The sequence below is a fragment of the Hipposideros armiger genome, unplaced genomic scaffold (genome assembly GCF_001890085.2).
Source record: "Hipposideros armiger isolate ML-2016 unplaced genomic scaffold, ASM189008v1 scaffold_47, whole genome shotgun sequence".
Taxonomy (NCBI): domain Eukaryota; kingdom Metazoa; phylum Chordata; class Mammalia; order Chiroptera; family Hipposideridae; genus Hipposideros; species Hipposideros armiger.
In genome coordinates, this window is record NW_017731397.1 from 80,894 (window position 1) to 92,156 (window position 11,263).

Sequence of the window (11,263 nt, forward strand, 5' to 3'; positions counted from 1 at the left end):
ATATATATAGTGTGTGTGTATATATATAGTGTGTGTATATATATATAATATAGTGTGCGTGTATATATATATATACAATATAGTGTGTGTGTGTGTGTATATATATATATATATATATATATTAATTGGTCCAAAATATATCAGCAAAAAAGTAATTGAAGTATAAAGATTAACTAGCCCTTAGTCGATGGGTAAGCCAGAACCATAATCCTGGTTTTCTTAACTGTTTTCAGTGCTTTCCACTAGCCCAATGGTTCTCAAAATAAGCTGAAAACCTTGTAAAAATGCAGATTCCCTAAGACCCGCCTCAGACCTAGTGACCTAGAATATCTACAGATGGAGCTTCTCCGGTGATTTCGATGTACCCTGTCTGCATACCAAAGCTGGATATCAGTGGTGCTAGACTGCATTACCTATTCTGGGAAGATAAAAAATAGTAGGCTGATGTGAGAAAATCATTTTGCTTTTCTGTTAAAATTGCCAAGCTAGTTCAAAATGCATGATGACATTTAAAAAAGGCATCCGCTTAAGTCCATCCATGTTTAGAAAATGCAGCTGCTGAGAACTAACATATGCTGGGACTCATGTTCATCCTTACCATTGTGAAAGGTAATGCCTACGAGCTAGGAGATTGTTATTTTGTCTTGCTTTTGAGACTTACTTGAGTTGGGAGCCATAGACTCTGAACCCGGTCTGAAGAAAAGTCTCAGCACGGATAGAGCAGAAGTACCAGCGTTACCCTGATGACACTTTCCAGAGCAGTTCAGAAGAATAACTGAGAGAAGAGTGAACTTCTATTCCTGTAAGCTGCCCAACTGCTTTTTAGGAGGGAGTTAATAGGAGGGGTTCTGAGAATACACGATCATTCAGCCTTTCCCACCTGCAGACTGTGAAAGAATTCACATGGAATAAAAGGAAAAGCAAGCTTTAGCTATTAGAAGCCAGAAACATGGTTGCACCTAGATATTGCCTCAATACCTTATTGTAGTTTATAGGTAACTGAACATGTGTTTCAGGTTACAGTTAGTGAAAAGCAATTACTTTCTCAAAGATGCTTCTCTGCAATTTCATGCTAGTTAAAGGGGTTTGGAGACAATTACTAACCAACCATAGGACCGTTTAGGTAGGAGGCATCGAATTCTCAGTGAAAAGCCTTAGATGAGTACTTTTGAGTGGATAGAGAAGTGAATCAGAAATGGCAGCCCTAAATTCCTACTCAGATCCTTTCTGGTGAAATATAAAACCTCACATTGCTGCTTTTGAGCTAGCTTCAGCTGCTTGTCACCAGATCACACGTGATCTGCTAAGCGTTTCCTCCAACTCACGGGAAGTTATGCCCTTGGAGCTAAGAAGGAATTCTGGGCTGACAGCCACTTTTGGGAATCAGGTAGCACTACAAGAGTAGGTGCAGCAAGGTCTAAGTCAGCTGAGTTCTTTCTCCCACAAACATGAAAATATTCCTTTTCATTAAGTGAAAGTCGTTTACAGAAATATGTTGAATGTGGTCTTTACATTTAAAAAAATAGGCAAGACACCTATCAAGATGTTAACAGTGGTTATTATTCCTGGGTATAGGAAGTACAGAGGTTTTCTTCCTTGTGCTTTAATTTCATCATTTTTTTTTCTATTGGAAAATGGAAAATTTATTTTGTGGATTTCCATGATTTCTAAATTATTTATAAGAAACATGTGCTAGTTTTTTTTAATTAGGAGAAAAAAAATCTCCTTTTTCATATAAAGAGCATGTTTACAAATTGGAATAGACTTATGCAAGTCTGATCAAGACAGTGAAAGCCTAGATGCAAGAAGAAAAAGAAACGTCAAGTCTGTTGAGAACCAGTGTTTAGTCTGGCATAGAGAACTCTTAGAGAGCCAAAAGAATCTTCAAACTTTTGAAGGGCTGCAATCATGGCGATGACAAATTTTTCTTATTTTGCATGGCTTTAGAGGAAAGAGCCAGGATCAGCAGGTAGAAATTACAAGGAAGAAAAATGTTCTCGGTAGAGAAAAATTATCTAACAATCAGGAGCATTCCAAATTGGAATGGCCTGCCTGCGTGGTAGTGATGTCCCATTTTGGAAGTGTTTAAGGCTAGGAGACTTCCTGTCTGATTTCTTAAAGAAATAATTCTTAAATGAGGGGTTTGACCAAATGAACTAAAAAGCAAAACAAACAAGCAAAACAAGACAAACACCTACACAGGTATTTTTTTTTTTACCACCCAAGTGTTTTGAGAATTTTTTTTTCCCCTCAAAATGATTTAAGTTAAATACAATACCAAAAACTGGCACTAACATCTTTGAAAATTATGTGTTTGTACCCGTTACTTCATATATAAAATGGGGATACTAGTAGTACTTATCTCATAGGGTTGTTGTGAGGAGGAGTGAGTAAAAGAATTACTACATAGAAAACGTCTGGTACAGTGCCCACACATAGTAATCACTCAATGTATGTTAGAAGCAATTTTTAAATCATAACCTGTAGTTAATGTGTTACAGGAAATTTGGTAAAAGCAAAAATGTAGACTGCAGCTATGAACAACAGATTTTGGGAAGATTTTTGACCAGATGGTGTTAGGAGATGATAAGGAATCATACACTATTCTTTATTAAAAAAAAGAATTGAAACATTAATTTCCAAATGAAGGAACCAATCATTCTAGAGTTCTAGAATGTAGTGAATGAATTTAATGTCTACCTTTAAAAAAGACACACAAACTTACTTTTTATCAAGTTCTAACAGCTGTGGACACTTTAAGGTTTAGTTAATTGTCATGTGATGCCTTCCCTATGATGTGATAAACAGAAGAGTCCCATAACCTTAAGTGTTTTTTCCCCTCACATATAAAAATATACAAATATATTAAAACTCTTTTTAATGTTGCTTTCTCTAGTTTTTGTTTTACCTGTCCTCTGAGGCAGTTGGGCGAATAGCTGTTTGTAGCGGAGTGTGCAGTTCATTAGAGTAGAGGGTGTCTGACAGTATGTCAGCTCCTTCCAGCTCCCTGCAACAGTAGGGCCTGCGGTGAATGACCTCCATGTGTCTTGGCTAAAAAGGCACAATCTGGAAAAGAAAAGGAGGGCACACTTGGCTGGGGAGTCCACTGACTTGGTCACTAGTACACTGACCCTCTCCCGGCCAGGGGAGGCAGGAAACATGCTTTGTATTGCTAAATTGTTCAGCTCAACGCTGCACAGAATTCAGGGGCTTCCTTCCTCCCAGAGAGCCCTTCTGTGGATCCTGAGACGTCTGTCACATGAGTAATAAATAGCAACTGAAGTTGTATGGAAATGAAGTTCAACTGAAACAAATCCCCAAAGTGGAAGATGTTCCTAAGTAGTCTGAACACTATGTGGGCCATCTGTAGGTCCTTACAAGACCACTACTTCGCGGATATCGACTGTAATTCAATTCTTGCCTCAAATTTAACCATAACTATTTAAGAAAACTCAGCCAATACCCCCCTGCCCCCCAAAAAAGGTCTTTCTAAAAAGCAGGGAGACTCATTATTCAACAGAATCAACAGCTATGCTTCTAAAGGCTCCAGGGATCCTGAGCGAGATAAGTCCTTTGCAGAGGGGTGGAGAATCAGTGGGACCCCAAAGGGTTAGAATCCCACCCCCGCCTTGGACTTGGAGGGGGACGCCAGGGAGGCGCCATGGCTAGGACCGTGGCCGGGGGAGCTGAGGCCGAGCCTCCCGGGCCATCAGCGCCCTGCGGAGCGATGCCTCGGGGTTCAGACGCACCTGGGACATCAGCTTGGGAGCGGCACCGGACCGCGTCTTCTCCTCCCCAGAGCTGGCGGGCCTTTGCGGGGCGTGGAATTCCGCCTTCATCCGCATCTGCGGCCCGGGGGAGCTGGGCAGGTGTGGGTGAGGGAGGGCGAGGGGGACCGCGGGCAGGCCGGGGGTGGGGTTGAGGGTGCCTGTGACGGCGACTGTGACCGCGGCACTAGGTAATGCATTCTTGTGGGGCAGCGGGCTTCGGGAAGGCGGGCAGGGGGCGGCGGGCGGCTCGGAGAGGTCTCTCAGGAGGCCAGCCCAGGAGCTCCGGTACCTGTGAAGACCGGATGCGGGACCCAAAGAAAGGAGCGAGGACCAGACAGACACCCATCCCCGCCCCAGTCCCCTTGTCCGACAGGGCCCTAGCCCTGCCCCTGCGCCCCGGGCCCGCCCCCGCCCCTCGCCTCGCCCACGGGCGCCCTCTGGTGGCGACATCATTTTCTCCTTGGAGGGCTGCCTGTTCTAGTGGTGTCCCCAGGTCTGGGCGTTCTCTCACGTGGACCGGGCAGAGGAAGAACACCAGGCAAGGGTAGAGGGGTGGACGAGACCCTGGTGAAGCCAGAACCTGCAACCGGTCCTTCCCCTCCCCTCGCTGGAATGGGGGCCAGATCGCGGGGAGCTCCCGCAGGACTCCACAAGCGCAGCCCCGGGGATTGCGTCCTAGCAGAGCCGGTCCCTTCCTCCCCTGGGTGGGTGCGGATCTGGCACACGGGCAAGGACCTAGCCCCACCTCTGTTACCTCAGTTAACCTCCTTCAAGTAACGAATGTGAACCTGCTCTTCCAGGACTGTGCATTTCTGTGATGGCTGAGAAAAGGGCCCCTGGGACGGACCGGAATGAGGGACGGTTACGTTTGGGGAGAGGCTAGAATTGGGCCTGCAGGAACGCTGGGAAGGTGGGGGGCGAGAATGACCACCCGTTCTGAGAAGGAAGGTGTGACAGGGTCGTTCTTTATTTTACAACTTTTTAATCCTCCCACCAGTGGGTCTTCCTTTTGTCGGTGCCTCCTGGGTGAGCGTTAGCTGACGTGATAAAGGAAAGGTGCACAGACGTAGGCAAGGTGGTCATTCTGTCATCTTGGTCTAATTCGTAGTCCCTGCACCTCTCCCTCGGTGGGTGTATCACCCACTAAGCCTAGAAGAGGAGATCCTGCTGGAGACAGAGTTGTGAATTAATTGAAGTTTGTTTTTATCTTTGACTCGCTTATAGATTTTGTTTTTTCAGTTTCTTGTAGAAGCCCAGCCTAACCTTTTTTTGCTGCTCCTGTGTTTTCAGGATCTCATTAAATTCCCTCCCATTAAATGCCCTGTCAGCCCAGCCCATTTCAAGTATCCAGCTTTCCAGTACTTTCTGTATTCCACCTTTTTTCCATACTCGACCTTTGTCCCGTTGCCTCATGGCTTGATTCTTCCTGGGAGGTAATACTTGAGTGTAATAGATTTAATCAGGGATACCGGGCGAGGCTGTGTCACTAGCCACGTGTGAGTAGGTGTGTGGATGGGTGTGGTGCCAGGCAAGTTGCTGGCAACTCTGGGTTGACTGACCACAATATACGGTGATAGCATTCAGCTTCTAGAGGGTTTGAAATTTTACTTTAGGTCAAATGGGTGTAAAGGGTAGTAAAATGTAATTGCTTATTTATCTTTATTTTCTTTTTTCAATTAAAGAAATATTTTTATGAAAAATATAGTTAACATACAATATTATATTAGTTTCAGGGGTACACAATATAATTAGTCAACAGTTAGATACCTAAAGAAGTGACCACCATGATATGAATCCAGCAACCATCTGAGGCTATACTATGCTATCACAATATTATTGACTATATTCCCTATGCTGTACATTACATCCCCGTGATTTATTTGTTTATACCTGGAAATTTGGACCTCTTAGTTCCCTTCACCTTCCCCCCTTTTTACAATTTTTCAATTACAGTTGAAATTCAATATTATTTTATATTTCAGGTATACAGCATAGTGGGTAGACATTTATATAATTTAAGAAGTGAGCCTCCTGACTGGTCTAGTATCCACCTGGTGCTATATAATTATCACCAAATCATTGACTCTATTCTCTATGCTTTACTTTATATCCTCATTACTATTTTGTGATTACCAATTTGTACTTCTTAATCCCTTCCCCTTTTTCACCCTGCCCCCAACCTCCCATCCTATCTATTAACCCAATAAATCTAGTACCCATTGACACCCTACATAGTTATTACAATATTATTGATTATATTCTTTACGCTATACCCTACATCCCCATAACTAGTTTGTAACAACCAATTTGTACTTCTTAATCCCTTCCCTTTTTTCACCCACACCCACAACCCCCCTCCCACCTGGCAACTATCAAAATGTTTTCTGTATCTATGAGTTTGTTTCTGATTTGTTTATTTTGTTGTTTAGATTTCACATATAAGTGAAATCACATTGTGTCTGTCTTTCTCTGTATGACATACTCCACTCAGCACAATACCCCCCAGGTCCATCCATGCAGCCACAGATGGCAAGAACCCATTCCAATCCATGGCCAAGCAATATTCCATTGTACATATGTACTACCTCCTCTTTATCCATTCTTCCATGACACCAGGCTGCCTCCACATCTTGGCCATTGTAAACAATGCTACAATGAATGTATGGATGCACATGTCCCCTTGAAGTAGTGTTTTGGGTTTCTTTGGATAAATACCCAGAAGTGGGATTACTGGGCCCTTCTTTGTCTCTTGTTTTAAAGTCTGTTTTGTCTGGTATAAGTATTGTTACCCCAGATTTTTCTTTCTTTCTTTCTTTCTTTTTTTTTTTCATTTCTGTTTTCATGAAATAACTTTTTCCATTCTTTCACTTTCTGTCTGTGTGTGTCTTTCTATCTGAAGTGAGTCTCTTGTAGGCAGCATGTGTAAGGGTTTTGTTTTCTTAGCCATTCAGCCCTCCTATGTCTTTTAAAAATTTTTTATTGGTTAGCAGTGTTTCTTTTCCAGGACCCATCAGCTCCAAGTCAAGTCATTGTTCTTTAATTTAGTTGTGGAGGGCACAGCTCAGCTCCAAGTCTAGTTGCCATTTTCAGTCTAGTCGTGGGGGGCACAGCCCACCATCTCATGCGGGAATTGAACTGGCAACCTTGCTGTTCAGAGCACGTGCTCTAACTAGCTGAGCCACCCGGCCACCCCCCTCCTATGTCTTTTGATTGGAGCATTTAATCCATTTACATTGAAAGTGATTGTTGATAGATATGTAGCTATTGCCATTTTATTGTTCACATTTATATTCTCTCCCCCCCCCCACACACACACACATCTTAAAGAACTCCCTCTAACATTCCTTGTAATACTGGTTTGGTAATGATGAACTCCTTTAGCTTTTTCTTGTCAGGGAAGCTCTTCATCTATCCTTCAATTTTAAATGATAACCTTGCTGGGTAGAGTAGTCTTGGTTGTAGATCCTTGCTTTTCATCACTTGAATATTTTGTGCCAATCCCTTCTGGCCTGCAAAGTTTCTGTTGAGAAATCAGCTGACAATGATATGGGAGCTCCCTTATAAGTTACTGGTTGCCTTTCTCTTGCTGCTTTTAAGATTCTTTGTGTTTAAGCTTTGCCATTTAATTATAATGTATCTTGCTTTGGGCCTGTTTGGGTTCATTCTGTCTTGAGACTCTCTGCACTTTCTGGACTTGTATGTCTATATCCTTCACCAGGCTAGGAAAGTTTCCAGTCATTATTTCTTTAAATAGGTTCTCAATCCCTTGCTTTCTCTCTCCTTCTGGTACCCCTGTGATGCGAATGTTGTTACACTTGATGTTGTCCCAAAGGTTTCTTAAAGTATCCTTATTTTTTTGGATTTTTTTCTTTGCTGTTCTGGTTGGGTGTTTTCTGCTATGTTATTTTCTAAATCGCTGATTCTATCCTCTGCTTCATCTAATCTACTGTTGATTACCTCTAATATATTCTTCATTTCAGTTATTGTATTTCGCATATATTTTTTAAGGAAGTACAAATTGGTACAAGATAAAATGGGTGACAATTTACCAACATCTATCAAAACTATAGCTGCAGAGCATTTTGACCTAGGAATTCCTCTCCTAGGAATTTTTCATGCACACAGGCACACATAGGGCCCTAACACACAGATTATTCACTACAGCATTGTATGTAATAGGAAAAGATTTGATATAACCTAAGCGTATATATAAGAAATGTTACACACAGAGAGAGAGAGAGAGAGAGAGAGAGAGAGAGAGAGAGAGAGAGACAGAGAGAGACAGAGACAGAGACAGAGAGAGACAGAGACAGAGCATGAGAGAGAGAACTAACAGCTTGGGCACCAAATCTGATTTTGAAGAGAAATCTAGATAGCATGTCTCAGTAGTGACATTATTTTTCCTACCTATATGAATCCCAACAAACTGTGAAGGAGGAAAAGTCATTTTTAGATGAATAAGTCTTCAAACACTGTACCTTCCAGGTATCTCTTTCGATTTGTTTAAGTCAATGATTCTCTCCCCAACCCCCATCTTTGAATTCAAAGGCAATTTTTAACTGATGCAAGTAGTATAATTTATTGTTTGTTTGCTTTAGAAATTTGAAGGCATATAGAAAAAATTCTAAACAAATTGAAAGTAGTTCTGGGAAATAGAACTTGGGGGTAGATGAGGTTGGATTTGGGGCAGTAGGTTTTCACCCGACTGGGACACTTGTAAGGGTGAAAATTACACTGGGATAATAAGCATAAATCTGAAATGTTCCTGGATGCAGTCACTCTAATTATAAGCCTTATAGAATTCTTTTGACTTTTTAAACTTTGTGCATGTATTTCTTTCTAAACATAAATTAATCTTAAAAGAAGACTGATAAGATTTTGAAAGTCAGTTAGTACAGCTTCACAGTCCATGCAGAAATGACATCTGTGATATTCCTGATATATAACCAGTTACCCAGTCTTGGCTCAAACACTTCATGGCTCATGTTAGATCTATTATGGGGCAGCTATAATTGGCAGCAATTTCTTTCAAACTTGCCAATTCCACCAATAGATAATAATACAGAACCCTTTCTCTTCTGTGACTAGCCCTGATTTTAAATGTGCATTGCTTTCATTAGTCCAAAAGAAGTGACACTTCTACCCCGCCTGATCCCCCAGCTTTTCTGTGCAGCGTACTGTGTTTATTGGTATTAGAGTGAATGTGCCAATAGACTTGAAAAATGGGGAGAGCAGGTTTGCTTAGGATAAGAAACAAGACTTCAGAAGTGATTTAGTGTCTTGGGTAAGGTCATATACAGCCCTATAAGGTAAAAGCCTTATCAGGTTTGATTGGCAGGTGAAAGGCTCATGCATCAGAAAAATCGCTCACTTCCGTGATGGATAACCCCTGGCTCCATGCCTGCTCTGTTCCTGCATCAGGCTGCCACCATTGCCCTCTCGCTGTCCTATGATGTAGGACATGGCAAAGATTGACAGAGAGAGAAGGTTGAAGGGGCAGTTGTTAAAATGTCACCCATCCAAACTAAAATCCAAATGGTTTAATTTACCATGATGTGTTTTAGTTAATGAGAGTGACAAAGTGAAGAGGTTGTGGATTCTAATCAAAGTAATGCTTCAGTTACTGAAATGCAAATGGCTTAATTAGGAGGGAAACAAAAGCCAATTAGGTAAAAAAGATATATTACGAGGAAACTAAACACATCTTTGCAACAATCAGATCTATAGTTGGTTTGTGGTAAAAGAAGGTACACATAGTAATTAAAGGGTCAAATGTAAATATTTTAAAATTTGTAACTTCAGTAACTATTTCAATTATATAATAAATACAACCTTTGCATTTCGTTGCAGGTATTTTAACGTAGAAAGAATACGTATTGCTGATTTTCAGTGGGCACTGTTTTGTTTTGTTAAGTACTCTGCCTTTCCTTAAGGATGTACTGATTCCCTGATGCTAATAATCCTTAACTCATAGCTGAACTCAGGCTGCAAAAGTGATGTTTGCTTTTGCCTCCTGTAAACTATTGAATTGTGGTGATTGTACGTTGTTTTTAAATTGTTAATGGAGCCCTAAGTGTATGGTATATGATACAGTATGAAACAAGAGAATCTGAAAGACTTTTTGTTATTGTGGTGGTGATTTTGTTGTTGTTGTCTGAGAATTTAAATTTAAGTACAAATGTGGAGCACTTTCTGCCCTCTAGTGGTTAAAAGTAATTTTGCAATATCTGTTACAATTTCAGTGCATTAAATTACAAGGGAAAAGCTATATATTTTAAAAACGGTTTGAAAATTATATAGGTGCATTGTTGTAGTTAATTAGCATTGTTGCATATTTTAAGAAAGATAAACAATAATTTTCTGTGTTATTAACAAAACTATACCCATGCCTGGAAATGTAGCAAGAAGTAAAATAAATGTTGATATTTTTCTTCAGGATTAAAATAATATTTCTCTACTTCCTCAAAGAGAGTATTAATTTTTTTTAAGATTTTTTATTGGGGAATTGGGGGGATGGGAACAGTGCTGGGGAATTGGGGAAAGGAGAACAGACAAGTTGCTGTCTTTTTTTGTTCTTCAATCTAGTTGTGGAGGACGTTGCTTCAATGGCCCAAGTTGGCACCATCATTGCGCTCTTCCTGGGTGAGGCAGATCAGTTGCTGGCTTCTGGACGGCTGCTCACTGCGGCTGCTGGCCACTCACGCTGGCTGCTGGCCACACACGGTAGCCCATGGCAACCCACTGCCACAGGGGCTGCAGCCTACACTGTCGCCGGCGACGCACGGCAGCCCAGCTCTAGGTTGAGCTGTTGTTTAGCATCTTAGCTGTAGAGGGTAGTGTCACTGGCCCTCATATGTGGGATCTGAACCGGGGCCCTCTGGCGTCCCAAGCCAGTTCTTAACCATCGCGCCACTCGGCCGGTCCAAGAGTGTATTAATTTGACATTACTCTCATTATATTTTAATTTCACTCCTGTTTCTAATAGTGATTTTCCTGTTTGACTCCTTTCATACTTTAGTTCCTATAGTTAGGAAGCAAATAGTGGGTGATAATACTTTCCATTTCCTAAGCTACACATAGGATTAAATGTATTACATTAGTGTTATGAGAGGAAAACTTCATAACATTTGAAAAAAAATCTGCTATTAGAATGTTATAGAGCACAGAAGTTCAAGGAAAAGTGCTATAAATTAGAATATGATTGTTCACCATTCTTCATTTCTCAGAGGAATGGAACTAACCAAACTCTTCAGTTTCAATACTGTTATGAAATAAATATGTCCTGATATATGACTGCTAACAGAAAACTTTACTGTTCCAGGTATTTCCAGAGAAGCATTAGCTCTGTCCCAATATGTTAGGAGCTGGCAAGATGATAAAATAGCTCAGGAGAAAAAAGATTAGTAAAAAGTGTCCCCTTTCAAAACAAGCTTAAAGGGAATATAGGGAAAATCTAATGTTCTGGTGAAAAACATGACATTCCTAAAAACATA

At 41.1% G+C, this 11,263-nt stretch overlaps 1 protein-coding gene across 1 annotated transcript in view; it reads right to left on the bottom strand.

Annotated features, from left to right (window-relative positions):
• SPMIP4 (sperm microtubule inner protein 4) overlaps window positions 1-4,115 on the bottom strand; it is a 53,596-nt gene extending 49,481 nt beyond the window's left edge. Inside the window, exons 1-2 of the mRNA XM_019639873.1 lie at window positions 3,750-4,115; window positions 2,909-3,066 (exon numbers count right to left, since the gene is read on the bottom strand). Coding sequence (XP_019495418.1) covers window positions 2,909-3,042 — 134 coding nt within the window. The 5' untranslated portion in view covers window positions 3,043-3,066; window positions 3,750-4,115. The remainder of the gene's footprint in view (window positions 1-2,908; window positions 3,067-3,749) is intronic.
• Window positions 4,116-11,263: the final 7,148 nt, after the last annotated feature.